We start from the raw sequence: 22,515 nt of genomic DNA, 5'->3' as shown, positions 1-22,515 counted from the left end.
CCACTCCTATAGGGGATTCCAAGGGGTTCTCAGGACCACCATATAGCTGGGTCAGCATGTCATGGGTCTGCCCCGAGGTCTTTTCCAGTCAGACATGCTCAGAACACCTCCCCAAGAGGTGTCCAGGAGGCATCCTAACCTAAAGCCATATAGAGGGTATTAATGTTTTGTTCCCACTCGAACATGCCTCCCAACTATTTTGGCAGTCTCTAACATTACAAAGGATGGCAGTCTTTCTGGATTCCATAATAAATGTTAGACAGGCAGTCACAATTAATACACACTGTCTGGTTGTTGTTGCTCAGAGTTTCTGGGTCTTAACCCCAATGTTATCAACCCTTCACTGGTTACCTATTAAGTATCGTATTGACTTTAAAGTTCTTTTAATCACTTGTAAAGCCTTAAACGGTTTAGCCCCTACGTACATAACAGAGCTTCTACCACACTACAACCCATCACGCTCTCTAAGATCTCAAAACTCCAGACTTTTGATAACACCTAGAATAACTAAATCCACCAAAGGGGGCGGAGCTTTCTCATACGTAGCACCTAAACTCTGGAATAGCCTTCCTGATACTGTTCGAGGGTTTTCTCCTGTGAAGCTGCTTTGGAACAATGCACATTGTGAAAAGCGCCATGTAACTAAAATTGAATTGAATTGAATTGAATTTTTTTTACAATTATAAAAGTAAAATGTAAACTCTGTGTCTCCCACATCCACATTCAGCTTTGTGTAAGAATGTGTGTTGTTTACTACAGGTGCTCCAGTTTCCTCCCACAGCACAAAGACACGCAGGCTAGGTTATTTGAAGATTCTAAATTGAATTAAAATTAAAGACAGACTTGTGACTGAAACAATAAATAAAGAATTAACCAAGCACCAAGGCTTTTGTCAGCTACATTAATGTCAGAAACCCAATTCCAGGCAACATTTCAATGTCCATGAATGGACCAATGTTTTTTCTCATCAGGATGTCACAAGGATGACTGTTAAATCCAACTGCCTTTAAATTCAGCAGACATATTGTGTGCTTTAGTTCCAGTTTCACTGTTTCTCCTACTGAACGCAGCCATTTCGCAGGATGTTTTGCCACTCAGTCCGACTGAGGGGCCATATTCTGGTGGTAATGTGATGTCAACGCATATTCATCTTGTACTGCATATAATAATTTCTGTTCTGCCCATATTGGAGAGGATTTGTGCAATTCTGCCCTCAACTGGACATATCCTGCATCCTAGTTGAGTTTTTTAGACAGACAGATGAGTTGGAAACTAACTGTACAAATACACATCAGCCTAAACAAATGCATTGTGTTATACAACTAAAACAGAATGCAACTTATTATGTATTGCCATAAGCTAATATTAAATACATATTTTTTGTATTACAGAAAAGTGACACTAGGATTTGCTCTAAGTATAGCCACATGAGGGCTCCAAAGTAAAGGGTTCCTAAAAGACCATGGATTAGATTATAGGAATGAAACAAGCGAGAGAATCCCTTGACTGAAAGATGAGGGCCCACTGTGAATTACAGGAGGTAACACAGTCAGAAAACTGATTGCTGTAATAAAACTTCTTTTGCTGAGTGTCCAAACAAATCTTCCCTCAAAGCCATAAAACTTTGCTGAGCAGCTCCCTTAGACAGAACTTGTATTCAAGTCCAACACTCTGAACACTAACAAAGTGGTAATGGCTTCCTCTTTTTTTCTTTGAATAAAAATCCTGAATGAAAGTTCCGGCTCTGTGTGTATGTGTCCAAGGACAGGAATACTACGGCCTTGAATCTTACTCTAAAATATACTTCGAAGGTGTCAAATATTTGTGAATATATGTGATCTCTTCTGAGGATAGCATGTTGCGCGCGTGTGTGTGTATTGATTCACTACTGAATATCAAGAGTTTAGAAGGGCACAGAAGGGAGAGGAAGAAAGTGAAAGAGTCCGAAGTTGAGTGGGAAAAGCAACTGCACCATGTGTTTGACAACAAACGTGTAATGCCAGAGACAAAGGTCAAGAAATAGAGGGAAGTAGAGAAAAAATAGTGTCCTTACAGGCTTACTTCACCTCTCCTCCTTCCGTCTACCACTTCATCCTGTTCTTTTCCTGTGTATTTACATCCTCTCATTTGCATAGTGCATCCCCCAGTAACAAAGTTCTTAACTACATCTAAAGCTGTTTTTCACACACTGAGCGTGCAGACAACCCTCGCCACCCCCCCCCAAAAAACGAATTCATGTTCTGTTAATGTCCTTAATCTCATTTTCACAACACATTTTGTCCACTGAAATATTTTTGGGGAAAGACAGGTAACATGAACGACAGCCCAACTGAAAAGACAATGGAATCCTGCTTGACAAAAAGCGAAAGTTAAAAATTTCGAAAATGCAATGGATGGGTTTAATGGGATAAATGGGAATTGTATTAGCTTAAAGGTAAACTATAATGGTGTCTACTGGTGTGTGATGGATTCTATTGGTGGGATGTTATCTGGCAGATCATGAGAACCAGTAACACAATTCAAATCAGTTAAAAAATGCACATAACATTTTAATTATTTTAATGGAAAATGGTTATAATGGTATTTTGATAAAAAAAACATTAGAATTTGAGATTTCTGGGATAGCCTATTGTTTTTTTTTTCAGCACGGAGAACAGCAAAACCTGTGGACAGACTGCATCACATACATGTCTGTGTAAATGTAGGCTACTTTCCAGCTAAAAACAGCATATTAACCTGCTTTAAATGTCTATTTATGTTAAAGTTGATTTAATAGTTTTTTAAATAATCACCAACACTTAGATTTTCCGGTGAATCTGGTGAGGCCCGAAAATTACGCGCCTTGGCAGGTGGGCGGGAACTTGGAGATTGATGCGCGTGTGAAAAAGAGTTCCACAAGATGATTCGCAGCAGAAACAGGACTGTACATAAGCCTCGAAGATTCATGTGTCTGCCCCGTCCACAAGGGCAGGATGTAAGCTTAACTCCCGTCACAACAAATTGCTAATACAATTTTGATTTAAATTTCACGTTGACAGACATTCTGTTAGTTTAGGTGTTCTCAAAACGTTTAAGGCCAGGGACCCCTTAAAGGTGAGATAACTTTCCAAGGACCCCCTCAAAATTATAACAGTTAACCTATTAAACATAGGCCTATACCTTTACGAGAAAGATTTAGGAAGTTGCACCTTTCAGAAAACGTAAATAAAAATCATATTAGATGTTTAATTACTATTTGGAGCATTGGGACGAGGTCTTGATGTACTTATTTTTAAGAAAACCTCAAATCCCACCAAAATCAACATTTTTCACTTCTGTGCCTTTAGCCTTTATCTCAAAATTAGACTGCGCACATTCCCACTCATTAAGGTCACAAATTATTTCATGGACCCCCTGGCTGGACTGCGGACCCCACTTTGAGAACCTCTGGTCTAGGCGTATCTAATTTGCTACATTCCAAAACCACAAACAAGCCCACTGCATGTGAAATGAAAGCAGAGTCTGAATTTAGTAAGTAGTAACATTGATGCTACCAATGTTTTAGATACATTAAAGTATTTAAACATGAAACCAGCGCCGTTCCAGAAAAGATTTCTGGATTGAGGTGAGAAATATCCTAAATCCGAGGCTTTATTTATTTAATTTCGTAACACTTTCCCGACCACAATCTAACAATTTGGTTTGCTGTTTTTTGTTGTTTGTTTTTCTTTGTAACATTAGTCAAGATCAGTGTTACGTAATATTAACCGTAATGCTAGCTATAATTATATCGTAATTGTCAAGCGCCTCCCTTACTCGTTTTGCACCTGTATTTCTGCCCAGCTATTGAAATCTCATGCGGACAGCATGGATCGACTTCAAAGTGATGTCACTAAAAAAGTCGCAAATTCCGCCGGGGAAAAAGATGAAAAGAGGGGGAACTTGCCATAGAACAAATTACATCCGAGCTCGCATTTATCAAGTATGTGTCTTTCGAACAATAGCAACATACAGTTTCTTCATTTCGACATTTAAATCAAGTAGAGAAGTTTACAAAGGCTGAACAGCGGAGGAGCTCAACAAGGGCTCTATTTACAGACGGAGACACAGGGGGTGAGAAGGAGGAGCGGAGGGGCAACTGAATTAATGAATTAAATAGTGCTGAGACGCGCAAAGTACGTATTTTCATCAACCATGAAAGGGATGTTTGACACTAGAGGAGAAACATTTCAGTAAAACTACTCACACAAGTTATTGAGAAGTTCCACTTAAGACAAGATAAAGCAAAGAAAGGCAGAAAGAGAGAGAGAGAGGAGAGATAGATGCATTACATAATAAATTGGTAACGTTCGACTGGGACCGGCACCGACTGACACTACAGACGCACGGTCTAAACATTTATTAATTTGGGAAACTTTGACGAATTTAGAGACGTATTAAAATTTATAAATGTACACATTTTTAAATCACCTTATTTTTTTTATTCATATGATAAACATGTGGAACTCGCCGGAGTTCTTGTCACTCTTCTGACTTGGATTATGTTGACAAAGTTGATAGGAACGCGGTTCTCTGCGCTCTGAACGCTTTCTCAAAATTTCACCCTAAATTCTTTCTGATGTTTCCTAAAAGTGGCAAATAGGAGCGAACTTGAATTACACAAAGTGAGAGAACAACTCGAAGGTAAGTGCTGGGACAACCTTTAAAATCAATATTGATTGCTTTTGTGAGGCCTGACAGTTATTTTTGTGTTCATCCGAGACCAAATAATGCATTTATGTCTTTGCATTTCCCCGATATCTATTAAATACATTTATCATCAACAACATAAACATATCATAACCACTGTTTATGAGATACCAAGGACATCATTGTATAAACAGGTGCACCTTAAAACATGAAATACGTATCAAATGTACTGTCATTACTGTAAATGTAATTGTAAAATATTACTGTGGAAATAAGCGTTATTATGTGATACTAGACAGGGTTGAAAATTGAGTTGCTGAATATTTGAGGTACTAATGACTGATTCTTATGTATTTTCGAATAGGTGTAATGTATCTTTTAATTATTACAGTAATTCCATACAGTTTTTCTATTCTTGAACATAATACAATACATCAACAAAGATCACAGTTACATTCCATTATAAACCATAAACACATACATTCATGAAAAAAATCACAACCAGATAATTTAGGTTTATGTTGACCTGCCAATATTTTGCAAGATGATACGTGAATTCATAGTTTTTGTGAAGTAATAAAAACTAATATCGTACTGCTTCAATTTCATTAGGGTTAAAAGTTGCTTAGTTGTGTTTGACAGGTAGTGGTAATCATTTAACACTGTAGAATGTATTTGTCAGTTCTTTAACAACAGTAACAACTAATTGAATTACTGTAATAACATACAGCATACAGCATTACTTCATATGCCTAACATTAAAAATGTATTTTGTTCCAATTTATTTTCATACAGTTCATACAGTTAAACAATCATTTCTATTCATTTACAACCTGTAAGAAAATAATATTTACTGATGATGAGATATGACAGAGGAGGCAGCACCATCACCACTATCAAATAACAGCTTTGACTGATTGATCTGATAAGCTCCTTACGGCTCTATTCTTCAGTAGGTTAATGGGTTTATAAAAGAAGAAATGTGGAAATGTTCAGTTAAATTACTATTTGATTGTGGACTGATTATTTTGCGGTAAACTACATCAAAAAAGTCAAGTGCACTTTGAGTGGTCAGCGTTAAACGTAAAGTGTTAAGACTGTTAGAATTCCATTGGATCTAGTGAAGCGTAAAAGTTTGCACAATAGTAGAATACTGATGAGCGAGTTTTAATTTTGTCTGTATTTGTCCGTGTCCATCTTTCAAAAGTCATTCCCTGCTTTCTCACTCTCTCCCAATTTTTCTCACTCTTTTTCTCTATCTCTTTCTTTCTCACTCACGCAGTGTTGTATTTTTCAATGGTGGCTTTTGTCTCTTTCATCTCATTTCCAAACAAAAGGATTTTTGTGTATACAGGATAGAGAGCGAGGAACAAAGAAAGAGATTGAGGGAGGAAAGTTAGAGGAAGAGTGCAAAAAAAACAGAATGCAATTTGTAAACTCTGCCTAGACACTCAATGGAAGTTTTACCATGGCACCCTTCGTTGTTTCTTGAGTGCCATCGCAATATTCAGACTCCTTGAAATCAGACATTCTGGGACTCTGGGTTCAACACACGGTTTTATTTATACTTAAAAAAAATACGTTTTAAGATCTTAATATTTAATAAAAGACAAATTATAGCGGCATAGTATTGTAATTTTATATTCAGTAATGTACAGTATACAGTATATACAGGAAATGACTATATACAGTAAGCAATTTTGTGATTATGTTACTCTTTTGTACAAAAGATTGTATGATTTTGTTAAAACACACAAAAACTTTCTCAAATCAACATGGATCTCCAGATCCAGTCATTTATTAGAAAATAATAAACAATAATATTTTTTCACTAATGAGGATTTAGGACCCTACTGGATATCTGTGAAGATGTTTCAGCATGCATCAGCATACAGTATGTATGAGTAAAGTATGCAAGTGCACGCATGTGGGCGCATACTCGCGAGAGTTCAAAGGTCAGTTGTGTGTACACTCGGCTAATAACACGTGCCTTGGCAAGGAACCGCCCCCCTCCCTCTCAGTCAGCGTTAGTATTCAGAGCACACAGATCCAGACAGATACCTATTCATTCTCTCAGTGTGAGTCCAGCACAAGAGACAGAGAGAGAGAGAGAGGTCAAAGTGGGGAGAGCATATCAGATCTCCCTGGTACTAATTCATTTAATTTCGTTGTTTTAGTTGCTTCCGAAGGCTTATGCTGAGTGAGATAAAAACATAACTTAGATACTCACACAAAATATAGTACGATAGAAACGTCCTGAATGGAATGTGATTTCTCATATAACATCCCTGAGGTCATCAATAGTCACTAGTTTGTACAGTAAAGTCATGTTTCATTTAAAAATGGATTTATTAATTTTTTTCAACTGGAAATATTTTATATGTTATATTGTGGCACGCCTAGAAGATATTTGTGAATTGAACTATCCCTCTTAACCTCATTTTCATGTCTGTGACTGAAGTCAGTTGGGCCCATGATAAATACAAAAATAATTTTTATGTCCAAATTTACTATAGGAACTATCTGTCACAATTCCTAAAATCACTATTACGTAAACTATAGAATAGTTGTCCTTGAAAAAATATAAATAAAGTAAAAATAAAACCAAATATTGTTTTACATCAGTATGAATAGTATCCAATCCTTAAATGAACAGCTACGTGCAATCCACCATAATATACAATAATATGAGCCAAAAAATGGACCCATAGCTGTGAAGGCTGAAAAAGCACACACTAAAAAAAAAAAACATATAAATGTGATGCTTTGATCCTTTCCAGGCCTGCCCAAAAACCATCCCTCTTTTTTGTGTTTTTGGCTGGTGAATAAGTAACTTTAGTCACACTCACCAACTGAGCGTGGCATGTGAGTTGGTCAGCATAGACGACTAGACTTCAAATAAGGGCAGCTGCTTCCACTGTGTGAATGAGAGGCATTTAATGTGCTGGGGCAGCTGGAGGGTCTGCATGTCGAAAAGGCTAACAGACACTGGGATTGCCCCCCAAACCCAGCCCTGTACCCCTTGCTGGCTCACATAAACCTCAGGAGGAAAAGATGCGCTCACGTGTCCACGATAAGGCTCATTGTGAAAGCCACTTTCCCTTTTCAGCACTTAGAGAAGTCGTTTTTTTAGATACTGCTGAGAACTGCTAATGCGTCCCTAATGCGCCTCCGTCAAGAGACGTCTTTTAGACAGAACTCGAAAAGAGCGCTTTCTCTTCCCCTGTGACATTTCTGCTGTAATGCTACGAAACGACCTAATTTTTACCGGACACGACAAGGGGACACCTTTCTCACAAAAAAAGCAAAGTTACTGGATCAGGTATAAGTCCTTTTTGTCAGAGCAACAAGATACAAATACTTTTGTAACTTAAACTGCACCCTATTATAGTCCATCTGATACCGAGTGCTGTTATCTGCAAACCATTAATGGTGTTGTAAATTGGTACCATTGAGTATGTCCATCTTGATTATTGTAATAGTTTGTTTTGTAAATGCTACTAAAAATTATAGGAACAATAGAAAAACAATGGAAAATTGACCTCTATATGATTTCAATATGCTAATTTTCATAAAAAATAATCTAGAAAACTATTGTTTCACAAGCTTCTTTGTAAGTTACAATATTAACAGGCTACTACTTATGTTTCTTTTTGGTGAACTATCCTTTTTAATGCTTTTATACTACAAATAAACCTTATGCCTGTACGTATTTAAATTCAACTCTGCATAAAACTCAGAATTTACAGCACAATTTTTTAAGTTAATTTATTATAAAATAAGAAACAGACAACATTTCATTGTTTTCTCTTTGCTCCAAGCTATGACCTCGTCCACGCCGCCTTCCTCCCGTAGCTCCTCCCCACAGAAGGTCTGCCACTCCCAGACGCAGACAGATGTTCTAAAGCCACTTTTGGGTGGAGGAGGTGGGGCTTCTACAGGGAACGGACCAGCAGCGTTAAGGCGTCGTCGGCGGGTGTTGTCTAAAGATGGGCGGAGCAACGTACGTATCGAACACGTCAGCGGCCGAGGGACGCTTTACCTACGCGACCTGTGGACGACCTTTCTGGACATGCAGTGGCGCTACAAGCTCTTCTTGTTTTCAGCCACCTTTGCTGGCACTTGGTTCATCTTTGGAGTGTTTTGGTACTTGGTGGCACTCGTGCATGGAGATTTGTTAGGTGAGCAGTAATGCAGATGTAGGCTACTTCAGAAACTTTTACATTCAATAACAAAATGTTACATATAAATATGGCACGACTGTAAACCAAATCTGTATTTTTCCTTGCCCACAAGAGTTTGATCCCCCGTCCAACCATACGCCATGTGTGATGCAGGTCCAAACTCTGACAGGTGCATTCCTTTTCTCACTGGAATCACAAACTACGATCGGCTATGGCTTTCGCTGTATCACTGAGGAATGTCCACTCGCCATCATATTGCTTATTGTCCAACTCGTCATCACTATGGTGATGGAAATCTTCATCACTGGAACTTTTCTTGCCAAGGTACACAACTTTCAACCTGATGTGATGTAGTGTGTCATTGATACAGCTGTACTTTAGCCACTTTTACATTGGGTTTTGATGGCATAATTCCATATCAACCACTACTGGGGACACTAGTGCATCACCCTATACACTGTCAACTCTTCAGATGTCTACTCAAGTGGAAAATAAAAATGTGGAGTTTTTGGTCACAAGCTATACGGTTTTTATTGTGTAACGTGCAGGTAGCTCGGCCGAAGAAACGTGGTGAAACTGTGAAGTTCAGTCAGCATGCTGTGGTTGCTAATCATGAGGGGCGACCTTGTCTAATGATCCGTGTAGCTAACATGCGCAAGAGTCTGCTTCTGGGGTGCCAGGTAAATACATTCTTGTATAAATAACATTTGTTTTGGGTGGATGCTAGCCCCCTTACTGCTGAAATTATATAGCATTGTAATTGATATAATTGATTGTCTCATATCGTCTTTGCTTTCAAATTAATCTCCATCATCATGTAAGTCATCTCATCTCCAATTCCTTTCCTCAGGTAACAGGTAAGCTGCTGCAGACGTCCCTGACTAAGGAGGGTGAGACTGTGCGTCTAGACCAGAGGAATGTATCATTTCAAGTGGACACGTCCAGTGACAGCCCCTTCCTTATCTTGCCCCTCACCTTCTACCATGTGATAGATGACAACAGCCCATTGCGGGCCTGGGCCGCTAAAGGTACAGGAGTTTGGACTACTAGAGGGTATAGAGAAAAAATGGGTTTTGTCATTTTATGTTACAGTTGAATTCCAACAAATGTGTGAAACACTAAACTAACGGTTTCGAGATTTTTCTGTGGTCATGTCAAGTCAAGTCAAGTGGCTTTTATTGTCATTTCAACAATATACAGTACAGTACACAGTGAGGACCAAGGTGCTATACATACATAAGACATAAACACACAGACTACATAAACTGCACATGTGCAAATCTGTGCAAGTACAACATTTAGTGAAAAAAAACAGACATTTAGTGCTAACGCGACACAAATAAATCACAGTGCACAGCGTTAAACATCAGAGTGCAAATAAGTAGTGAAACATTGTCCATGTAATCATACTACTGTACATGTAAACATTCAATGAGGAATTAGCAGCAGTGTTGGTGCAAAAACATGCAAATAGGGCAGTTATTGGTGCAAATGTGCAAACATGGTGTTACAGTGTATATGTTTTAGTCCTGAGTCTTTTTATTTAGGAGTCGAATGGCTTGTGGAAAGAAACTGTTGCACAGTCTGGAGGTGAGGGCACGAATGCTCCAGTACCTTTTTGAAAAGGCTGAAAAGTGTGTGAGAGGGGTGAGTGAGGTCAGCTACGATGCTGGTGGCTTTACTGATGTAGCGTGTGATGTATATGTCCATGATAGAGGGTAGAGAGACCCCGATGATATTCTCAGCTGTCCTCACTGTCCATTGTATGGTCTTGTGGTATGATGCGGCACAGTTCCCAAACCAGACAGTGATGCAGCTGCTCAGGATGCTCTCGATAGTCCCTCTGTAGAACGTGGTCAGGATGGGGGGAGGGAGGTGGGCTTTTCTCAACCTTCGTAGGAAGAAGAGACGGTTTCTTGGTGATGGAGCTGGTGTTGAGAGACCAGGTGAAGTTCTCCGCCAGGTGGACACCAAGGAATTTGGTGCTCTTTACAATCTCCACTGAGGAGCCGTTGATTTACAGCGGAGAGTAATCGCTCTTTGTCTTCCTGAAGTCAACAACCATCTCTTTAGTTTTGTCAATGTTCACAGACAGGTTGTTGACTCTACTACACCAGTCCGTTAGCCTCTGCACTTCCTCTCTGTATGCTAACTCGTCGTTCTTACTGATGAGACCCACCACGGTTGTGTCATTGGCAAACTTAATGATGTGGTTCAAGCAGTGCGTTGCTACACAGTCATGAGTCAGCAGTGCGAACAGCAGAGGACTGAGCACGCAGCCCTGTGGGGCTCCAGTGCTCAGTGTGATGGTGCAGGAGGTGTTGTTTACGGTCCGGACTGACTGAGGTCTCTCGGTCAGGAAGTCCAGGATCCAATTACAGAGGGAGGTGTTCAGGCCCAACAGGTTCAGCTACCCAATCAGGTGCTGAGGGATGATGGTGTTGAATGCTGAACTGAAATCTATGAACAGCATTTGGACGTAAGTGCTTTTATTGTCCAGATGAGTGAGGGCCAGATGGAGTGTGGTGGAGATGTCGTCATCGGTGGAGCGTTTTGGGCGATACCCAAACTGCAGCGGGTCCAGTGAGGGGGGCAGCATGATCTTGATGTGCCTCATGATGAGCTGCTCGAAGCATTTCATGATGATGGGTGTGAATGCAATGAGGCGGTGATCATTGAGGCAGGACACAGCAGACATCTTCGGCACTGGGACGATGGTGGTGGCGTTTAAGCAGGTGGCAACAATGGCACTGCTCAGAGACATGTTGAAGATGTCAGTAAGAACATCTGCCAGTTGGTCAGCACATGCTCTGAACACCCTGCCAGTAATGTTGTCTGGTCCAGCAGCTTTCCGTGGGTTAACTTTGAGTAGAGCTATCCTCACATCAGCCGTGGTAAGACACAGCACCTGGTTGCTTGGGGGGGGTTCCTTGGTGTTATGTCTTTCTGCATATCAAACCGAGCATAGAAGCTGTTCAGCGTGTCTGGAAGGGAGCTATCACAGTCGCAGGCAGGTGATGATGTCCTATTGTTGGTGATGGCTTGGATTCCCTGCCACATACGCCGTGTGTCACCGCTGTCCATGAAGTGATTATGGATTTTCTGGGTGTGTGCGCGTTACCTCTTTGATGGCCCATGACAGTTTGGCCCTTGCTGTTCTTAGGGCCACCTTGTCCCCTGCTCTGAAGGCGGAGCCACAAGTCTTTAGAAGCATACACACCTCTGCATTCATCCACGGTTTCTGGTCCGGCGTATATGGCAGGGCATCCAAGCCATCACCAACAATAGGACATCATCGATGCACTTGCTGATGTAGCTGGTCACAGATGACGTGTACTCCTCCAAGTTGGTGTAGTCTCCGTCAGTTGCAGCCTCCCTAAACATGTCCCAGTCAGTGGTCTCAAAACAGTCCTGAAGAGCAGAGATGGCTCCTGTTGGCCAGGTTTTCACCTGCTTCAGAACTGGTCTCGATTGTCTGACGAGTGGTCTGTTTGCTGGAATTAGCGTAACAGATATGTGGTCTGAGTAGCCGTGGTGGATGCGGGGCTCCGCACGGTACGTGACGGTAATGTTTGTGTAAACGAGATCCAGCGTGTTTTCCGCTCTCATTGCAAAGTCCACATACTGATTAAATTTAGGGAGCACTGACTTGAGATTTGCATGATTGAACTCTCCAGCGACAATGAACAGTCCATCCGGGTGTGTGTTCTGCAGTTCACTGATATTCCCATACAGTTCAGCGAGCGCTTCCTAGCATTAGCGCTAGGCGGAATGTACACTCCGATTACAGTGGCAGAGGTGAATTCCCGTGGTAAATAAAATGGTCTACATCTAACAGTCACAAGCTCCACCAGCGATGAGCAGTAACTAGAAACTAGCACAGAGTTACTGCACCATTCCGTGTTGATATAAACATACAAGCCACTGCCACGAGCCTTACCGCACAGAGGCTAGCCCGTTTAGCTGAATGGCGGCGTCCGGAATTCTGTCGCTGAGCCACGTCTCTGTGAAAACAAAGACACAACAGTCTCTAAACTCACGCCGTGTAGCTCGCTGTAGTCAGATATAGTCCAGTTTATTGTCCAGGGAGCAGACATTGGAGAGAAGGATAGATGGGAGAGCTGGCCGGATAGGGTTTGTTTTTAGCCTAGCACAGGCTCCAGCCCGTTTGCCGCACTTCCGCTTTCACACGCACCGCTTTCAATGTCGCTTCCGGCGGCCACCCGCATCAACAAAAATAGCACTGTTTTGGATCCGGAGTGGCCGCTGCGTGCTACTGCCGCGCTGCCATCTGTACGTAATTATCTTCATTGCTGTAAACTAAAACATTGAAGCCTAACTCATAAAACATGGCACCAGAAACATAAACGTAATGGGTTTGATTCAATGTTAGATTCTTTGTTATTGTGGCGGTGTAGACTATGATGGCAGATGAAAACTGTCAATAGAGAACACCTGAGAACAGGGATAGCATGGTTGGGCCCTGTGGCTCCAGCAGAGATGCTCTGAGGTTAGAGATGCTGCACAGGAGAAATGTGAAACAGCAGTGTGGGGAGAGTTGTCAAAGACACCAGAGAAGCTCTGTTTCAGTGTTAAGGTCACACCGGAGGCAAAAAGTTCAGGGAGTTCTGGCACTCTGAGCATATACTGGTGCCCTGTTTCCACTGACATTTCACACCTGAATCAGGTTTAACTGTCTGGCCAAAGGTGGCTCAATTTATGTTTCCATTTTGCCTTTGCTTTATTAATCATGAGGGTAAATTGAACTACATTTTTGCATTTGGCACAGTAAAACAATCCTTAAAAACCTTAACTTCTATTATATGGAAACACAGACAATGCAAGTCAATGGGTACCGCCGTTGTTCGGTTACCAACATTCTTCAAAATATCTTCTTTTGTGTTCTGCAAAAGAAAGACAAGGGTGAGTAAATGATAGCACAATTTCAAATTTTGGGTGTACTATCCCTCTAAAGTGATTTCCTTATATCACTGTCCTCAATGCAAAATAGGCTACTCAAAAGGACCACAACTACAGGCCAGGTAGAATACTTAATTATACTTTAAAATATATTTAGATGAAAAAAATTGTAGAATTACAGGCCAAATATTATTAGACTTTTCACTCAGTATAAATTAAGATAAACTAGATAAGTTATATAGTTATGTTATAAAAATATAGTTAAATGTAATTTTGAGTATATTTCTGAGAAGTACATAAAGTAGACTGCAAGTATACTATTCTATTTTGTTTAAAATAAGTATACTAATATCACAGTTGAGTTAAACTTTTTAGTGGTTGGTTACCAGGGTACTGTTATTTGGTTGCTAGGGTGGTTCCTACAGCATTGCTATCTGTTTGCTTTCACCCTTGTTTTTCCATAAAATCACAATTCAGATGTCTTACTAATACAACAGGATACATCACATAAACAAGGCCTCATTCATGTCCATAGTACATATGATGCCAGATAGCTTGTGTGTCCGATGTATTAGGGTTGGAGATTTATTGAAACACTAAATATGAGCATTAATTTTAGAGTACTTTAATTTACATCAGAAAATGTATGGTGTCCGTTGTAGCTCATACCTGTTATCTGTTTAGTCGAGTATGTGTTGGATAGTAATGTAGTAGTCACATTCTTGTGATAAACAGATCCATTCTATACTAGAGTGTGAAATAGTGAGCACTACATGAGTGCTGGCTCTGTTTTTTGCAGATTTAAGGGTGAAGGTCATAGCTCTGGTGTCACATTCAGAAATGACTGATATTATAGAAATCCTTAATGGGAAAGACGTCTGAAGTGTAATTGAATTTTGGAGGTTAAAGAACAGAAGCAGATTTCACAATTTTTATGCAGTCAACAGAAAGCTTTAGTGTGACTTGTCGTAAATGTAATAACGAGTGGGTGAAGTGAGTATGAGAAGCTGTGTTTACAGGATCTTGAAGATTCTATTATTGGCAGAAAAGCTTGTATTTAGTGTCATTATCTTCCTCTTTCCATCTCTCTGTCTCTCTGCAAAGAGCTTTACCAATCCCTCAGCCCCCCCTTATACATTCTCTCTTTTTGGCTAGAATGTGTGTATAAAAGCATGCCAGAGCGTCTCATTAGAAGCACAAAGCAGCCCAGTTCCTGGTGCTGACACGCAGGTTTGGGATCCAGTTACGGTCCCAGTCGCTACCCCATCCAGGGCCCAATCTATCAGCCCCTCAGATCCTCACGTTCATCTTTTGCCCTTCGCTGAACATTCTCATCTCACACGGTTTTTTTCTTGTACGTGCATTTCCTCCTGTATCTGTTTATTGTTTCTCTCCATCTTTATTTCTTTCTCATCATCTTATACCAGAATGACCCAGAGTAATTGACCGTAGTCAGATTATACGGTGTAGGGTTATATTTAATAGAGCCCACTTACCTTCTAATACTACCTAATCCAAATGAAACCCTTGATGACTCTCTGCATCCTTATTCTGTTTTGAACATTGACCATAAAGTTATTGGGAGGTAGGAATGCTTCCGTGCAAGTTGCCATTTCTTTTGCTTTATCCGAGCCCCATTTGCACATGAATGGGGTGTAACGAATTACTGGCACCGGTTTCAAAAACGTGTTTGAGAGCGTGTCCTTCTGTTACCGTGTGTGTGAACACAATATGTGTGTGTGCGCAAGCTTGTGCATGAGTGCTGTGTGTACATGTACTGTATGTGTGTAGCCCACAGTGGACCAATGTCAGGCTGCTGAATGCGGAATTGTGTTTGTGTAGAGCTAGGTTTGGGGAGGACATATGTGGGCCTCTATGGGGGCGATCACATAGAACGCACTTTTCATGTTGAAAACGCGAGGCTCTTTTGGTTGACTCTTTGAAAAGAGCAGCGTGCAGCGTTTTTTTTATGTTGCTAGGTAACGACTGAAACAGCTGTCCTGTCAGTCAAGGATTAGGCTATAGCGTGAGCTCTCTAGTTTCTGTTAACGTCATATTATCCGAAACTTTAAAAAGGTACATGCAGAGGGCGCTTGTTCTGACCTTGCTCGGTTAAGCCGCGTCAGCCAACATAAGTTTCTTCTTCATCATTGCAGTCTCCGGACGTTTCACGCAACTGTAAAGTTTTGTCACCACATCGGAAGGTTCGCCTCTCCTTTCATTCGATTGGACAATAGGAAAAAAGGCGCATGACGTCAACTGCTTTTCTGCTCAGAGATGAGTTTATTCAACTTCAGGCGCTCAGAGCGCTTCGCCCGGTGCGCATAACCCCTCATTTATGGAAAGCCGAGGCGGTCAAAAACGCGCGAAGTTTAAATAAGAATGCGTTGTTTGCGCGTAGAATACGCCTTGTTTACTGTAGGACTAGGTTGTTGCCTTCCATTTCTAGACTCTTTGCCATCACAATGCATGTAACATGCGAAGGATCCACTTATCTCTTTGTGCTTATCGGCCAGTGAGAGTCCTCACCACAACAAGCTATTAGATATATACTTTAATAATCTTATTTATTATTTGTCGCTGGTTCGTGAGATTGATTGTTTTAACAGAGACATTTGAGCAGAGAGATTATCAAAAGACATCCATGAAGTACCAGCTTGAGTGGTTTAGGGTTTAAAGACATTGCGCCGTCCATCTCCCATGGAGTCTGGAGCAACGCAGGTTTGAGGCCCACAGGGCTAATAGAACAAAATGCAAAAGTTATTTTGGAAAACCACTAGCCACAATATTAAGCCCTGTTCATAGGTTTATAATGTGTTAACTTTATTAATCATTATATTTATTCAAGTTGAATCATTTATTGCATTTATTGGTAATATTAGGTATAATTATTGACACCCCACCCTGGAGCTCACTAATTTTCAAACCCTGGCTACGGCCATGAGTCTGTGGTATATGAGTATCTTGTTTATTTTGTTTTACACGTTCTTGATAAGAAAAACAAGCATCTATAGGCTGTTCCGCCGGTTAACAATAAAGCCAAAAACTCCTGTAAAAACAGTCGGATCGGACAAGAATATGTTGTTCTCTTTGTCGTTTCATTGTCAGCGTCTCTCCTACTTAGCTCTGCAATGTATCAATAAAAAAATAAACGAAGGTAACAGGAAATATAGCGTGTTTTAAAACGAACCCCCCCCCACCAGTGCAAACCTCAATTAGAAATGTATTTAAAGGCAATAACTTATGATAAATAAAATATAAAAATTAAAGTAAAATACGAATCAAATATTAAAGTCTCTTCACACTAAGTGCACGTCAATGGTGACACTAAATAGCTAAAAGACACCTTTCGCTTGTCTCCTCCAGTGGTGTAGGGTTAGTGATGCCGTACCACTCTACAGCTTTTGCACCGATCAAAGGGGGTTTGAATCCACCTATTGCCAAACTTGCTCTTCTCATTTTCCCATTACTAATCAGAGTGGAAAGGCGTTTATTTTCAGCACAAATAAAGAAAACGTTCCGAAAGGGGAAATAAAACACCTCACAAGTAATAAATATTGAATCGTTAGGGTAGGGAGGGCTTTAACTATCCCAATAATGTGGCATTCATTTAATAAATATGATAATTTACACTCAATGTTATTATTGCATGCTGTTTTATAATGTATTACAATGCTGAGGTGCAAATATATGCCACTGTAGGCCTAGATATACAGTATATAAATATATTACTGTAGGCAAAGGGGGTTGCCTGCCTGCCGATTCTATTTGGATAGTGGTTTTATGATTTTTTTAGTTTAACAGATAAAATAATTGTAATTTCATATTAAAATGAACCAATAAACCATTTAAAATCATTTAAATAAATTAAATGTGAAAAATTGGATGTAAGTGCAAATAAAGTCTGGAAGAAGAAAGAGGAGAGCCTGGAAGCATGGCCTTGTGGCCTGGACCCCACAGCTCAAGTAAAAAGGAAGAGAATGACGTAAGGGCAGAACTCAAGAGCAGAGCTCAAGGAGAACAGCCCAGAGGAGAAGAGCCAGAGCTCACAGAGAGAGCAGCTTCCAGTGAGAAGAAGAAGAAGAGACAGAGCATATCTTACCCTTTTAAAAGATTCAATTTAAATCGAATATGGCCCAAAACACACTATATTTTGTAATTGTTTTGCTGTGTAGTCTTTCAGGTCATTGGTTTCCACCATGTCACTTGAACAGATTTTGCCAAGTAAGAGATGTTCTTATGGCAACATTGTTGACAACATTTTTGTAGAAAAAGTCTACACCCACTCCAAACTCTAACCATAACCATATCTCTTAAATCAGAGGAAAATGATAGATGAATAATATGGGTGCAGAGGCACAAAGCCTTGGTTAGCTTAATTTTAACATGAAGTGTAACTTATCCCTCAAATCTGATTGGTTGATTGAAATGTTGTCCCAGGGTCAACATCTCTCACTTGGCGAAATCAGGAAAGCCCCACGATCTCACTGGACCTAAAGTTAGAGACTTGCAAGGGGTTGTTCTGTGCACTTCACTCTCATGGTATTCTTGCAAATCTCGCAAAAAATGAGCTAGAGAATGTTTATAATAAACTCAAAGCAAGTGTGCTGTACACCTTAAAAAAATCATTTGCACAGTATTTTGCTTCCACCTGTAGCAAGGCACTTTATTGCGACTCAACTATTTCTTTCTTTCATTATTTGTTCACCCTCATGTCATTTTAAACCCGTATGACTTTCTTTCTTCTGCAGAAGAACATATTTTGAAGATTGTTGGTAACCAAACAACAATGGGCCATCATTGACTTCCATTGTATGAACACAAAACCATTGAGGCATTTCTCAAAATATCTTCTTTTTGTGTTCCACAGAAGAAAGAGTCATATTAAGATTTTAAATGACATGATTATGCAAATTATGACGCTATTTTGGGGAGAACTGTCCCTTTAACATAATTCCAATCAACACTATGGCGAAAGTAACAAATTGTTTTCCTGTGGACTTTGACTCTAAATGTATTTTGATGCTTTTACAACACTTCAGAAATCCCTGAATATCATCGCATTACATCACAAAACATTAGATGTCAGGTGTACACAAACAGAACTATTTGTCAATACAGACTTTTGTCTGAGAAATCTTTAAAATAACTCAAGGGGGGTTTTAGAAGATGAAGTCAGATCTCCTTATGTTCACAATGGTATTGTGTGTAACTGCAGCAGTTCATCACATGCAGACATGTTGTGTTGCAATACGTTTTGCCTCATTTTAAACAGTTGTCTATTGTTTTATCGTTTCAAGCATGGCAATTTTTTTGGCCTATGCTATCTTTTATTTCTTTATCTTTTATTTTTTAATAAATGATAGTTGTTTCTTATTCTTCTGTAGAAGTGTCCACATATTTTTGTGGTCCATGGATCCTTGTACCTCGGTGTGTATAAGAAGCAAGAAATGCTTCATTTATAATTATATACGCATGATTCTGAACGATAAGAGATAAATGTGTGTGCGTGTTTGTGAGTTATGAAACCCCATGTTTTTTACTCCCAGAATGCACAACTGGGTCTGGGTTGGAGGAAGGACTGTTTTCACAGATGATGGTCTCTTGCTCTGAATGTGGGATGTTGATGCAGGTGTGTGTGCGAGTGTGTGTGTGTGTCAGTGGGTGAATGGCATGTTTACAAGTGATGGTATTCATATTTCTTTGCATTTGTGGACATTGTGGTATGATCATTGAGTATACATGTATTTTCACATATAGCGGTTAAACACACTTACACTTGTTGACATGGATTGTGTTATTTAGTCTTGATGTTGACTTAATGTTGCGAGAATTTTGTGTAGCCTATATCTAAGGCAAGCATCATGGCTCATACTTAGGGTACAAACCTCTCACATTAACGGTGCACTTCTACAGGTATTAAAAATGTCTAACATTTTTGAGAAATATTGGTAAAACATTCAGTCTCAAGTGATAAAGACTCCCAATAAATCTTAGTACTGTACTTTATAATGCTCAAGACTATTTACAAATCATAAAACTAAATTGAAACAGAACAACCATACCAAACAATACAATGTTATGAATCTTTGACTACACATAGCAGCATATTAGCCTGCCAGGTCGATTTTAAACAAAACATTTATTTTCTTATTAGCTCAACTTGAAATCTGCTGACTGACAACAGTGCCACCTCATGGCGAGAGCAGACACTGATCAAAGTTTAAACATGAAGGTGTTGAGTTCAGTGTTCTTATGTGCAATCCAAACGGAATTAGTGCAGTGAGTTTTTGTATCTCTGCTAATGGAGTCTTTGGTAGCTTTTGTGGAAGGTTGTGATAGCTGGCCCTGCTCATTAGAGTAGTCCTAATAGTTTGGGGGCTGTAAGTCAAACACCACCATCAGCTCAATATTGGACTCTTCTTGTGCTTAAATAGATAAACATTTTAAATAAATCTTTCCCACCTTCAGCTTAACCAGTGCAATTCCATTTCTGTCATTGTCTAAAATACATTATAAACTCTTTTCTTATGTTCCTAAATATGTCATCTTCATATCTTTCAGAACAAGCTTCACATAAGTCTTTTTGTAATATTACAGTTATATTTTACAAACAAAACAAAATAAAACAAAACAAAACTCACAGTGTCAATGAACGCCAAATACCTGGTTTTATATATATACACTCTAAAAGAAATCCGTAAAAATAGGGCACAATATACTGTATTAACATGAAGGAATTTCCCGTATTCATTTTCACAGTTGTTTTACCTGTATTTTATATTTTGCACTGCATTAAATTACATTTTAGCATTAACGGAAATGTCCGTAAAATAAAGGAAAATGTACTGGTAATTTTCTGCCAGTACTTTATCCATTTTTTAAGATATATATAAATTAATCCATGCAAAAATGCAAGAACTGCATTTTATTAGTGACACTTTGATGTCAAATACTTGTTATGGCATGCTGTAGTCAATATGTCATAAAGCTCTGGGTTTATAATTCAAAAGTTAGTTTCCAAAACTCACTTCCGATAGTTTAAATGTGTTGACCTGCATTTCTTTTGAATGGTGCTTGCAGAGGTTGCAATCATTTTGTATATTAAAGGCCCAGTGTATAAAATTTTGTGGCATCTAGTGTAACGGCTCGTATCTGCGTTGTGTGAAATACTTGCGACAACCAACACCATTTCGCGTCTTGGGGGAATCGTTTAATTCTGTTAACACATTCAAATGAGGTGATCAGTTTCACAGCATTTTTACACGACGTCCCACTACAACCACTCTCTTGACTGGCGCGAATATTAATGACTAAACTTTTTCATGAGTGAGTATATAACACAGTTTGTAAAATGTAGTAAACAAAATAGTAGAACATGTACCTGTTAACACATTCAAATGAGGTGATCAGTTTCACAGCATTTTTACACGACGTCCTGCAATGACGGGTGCACATTAACCATTACAATTTCATTTGGCAACAAGAAAGAAGAAAAAGACATCAAAATATAAAAAGAGCAACGAAAGAAATACATTTTTCGAGAGCACTCACCCACTACAACCACTCTCTTGACTGGCGCGAATATTTATGACTAAACCGGAAAGAGTTTCCAACATGCCGCCAGCCAATGAACAGAGAGTGCAGGTCTATTATACTTAAAGGGCCATATGTATATAATAACCAAAAGCAAGTGAAAGCACCTTTTTTAACCTGTTACATAACAAGAAAGAAGAAAAAGACATCAAAATATAAAAAGAGCAACGAAAGAAATACATTTTTCGAGAGCACTCACCCACTACAACCACTCTCTTGACTGGCGCGAATATTAATGACTAAACCGGAAAGAGTTTCCAACATGCCGCCAGCCAATGAACAGAGAGTGCAGGTCTATTATACTTAAAGGGCCATATGTATATAATAACCAAAAGCAAGTGAAAGCACCTTTTTTAACCTGTTACACATGGCAAAATAGATTGCACAAACTGGGACATACTAACAGGAAGCGGAAGTGGCCGTTGTTGCCTAGACAACATTGTGGCCAATAACTGTCACACACATCAAAATACAGCTCTTCTTTCCATTAAGGTATTTATTCATTGTTTAATCGTTTGTTAATTTAGTGAAGCATCAGTTATATAATTTATAAATGCAGTGGAGCTTCACTAAACTCCGCCTACTCGCGGTGAGTTGTGGGTAATATCAGCCGTCAGAGTGTGCATCGTTCTGCACTTCGAATTTCTACCGGAAGTAGTAGACCATCCGGCAATCTTTGGAATACTATTTTCAACATACTGCGATTTGGGACATACTAATTCTACTTTCGAATACTATTAGGGCAGATAGTATTAGGGCTGCACGATAATTCATCGCGATACCACTAAATCCTATTGTAATCGAGCTGGCTGGATATTTTTTTTAATGCGTAGCTTGTCCGTGAAGCACGTCTCTGGGATCAGTAGGAAATGCTGCCCGATCTAAAAGCAGTGCGAGTTTGAGTCGCTTATAATGTGCATTTGAAAAAGCAACACCTGTCAAACATGATCATTACAAATATACTTTATTGTCATAAAAATACCTGATGAGGCTTGAGTAACAGTGATAAAAAGATGTTCATAGGCATTTCCTAGATTCTAGAACGTGTTATGGTCTTCTTCTGCAGTGCGTATTTGGAGTTTCCGCATCAGAGCACCCTCTGGTTTTCGGATGCAGCAGCATTTTCCCGTACTTCACTCAAAAGCTG

At 39.6% G+C, this 22,515-nt stretch overlaps 1 protein-coding gene across 2 annotated transcripts in view; it reads left to right on the top strand.

The window, feature by feature from the left end:
- Positions 1–4,135: 4,135 nt before the first annotated feature.
- The window catches only part of kcnj10a (potassium inwardly rectifying channel subfamily J member 10a), a 34,626-nt gene continuing 16,246 nt past the window's right edge, over positions 4,136–22,515 (top strand). Inside the window, exons 1-6 of one of the 2 annotated variants that reach the window (XM_057343283.1) lie at positions 4,136–4,154; positions 4,612–4,662; positions 8,490–8,849; positions 8,965–9,176; positions 9,401–9,532; positions 9,703–9,880. In XM_057343283.1, coding sequence (XP_057199266.1) covers position 4,154; positions 4,612–4,662; positions 8,490–8,849; positions 8,965–9,176; positions 9,401–9,532; positions 9,703–9,880 — 934 coding nt within the window. In that variant the 5' untranslated portion in view covers positions 4,136–4,153. Of the gene's footprint in view, positions 4,155–4,611; positions 4,663–7,864; positions 7,991–8,489; positions 8,850–8,964; positions 9,177–9,400; positions 9,533–9,702; positions 9,881–22,515 lie in introns of those variants that run through there. The other variant, XM_057343292.1, reaches the window with a different exon arrangement.

The sequence above is a fragment of the Triplophysa rosa genome, linkage group LG1 (genome assembly GCF_024868665.1).
Source record: "Triplophysa rosa linkage group LG1, Trosa_1v2, whole genome shotgun sequence".
Lineage (NCBI taxonomy): Eukaryota > Metazoa > Chordata > Actinopteri > Cypriniformes > Nemacheilidae > Triplophysa > Triplophysa rosa.
This window is presented reverse-complemented; position numbering and strand designations above follow the sequence as displayed.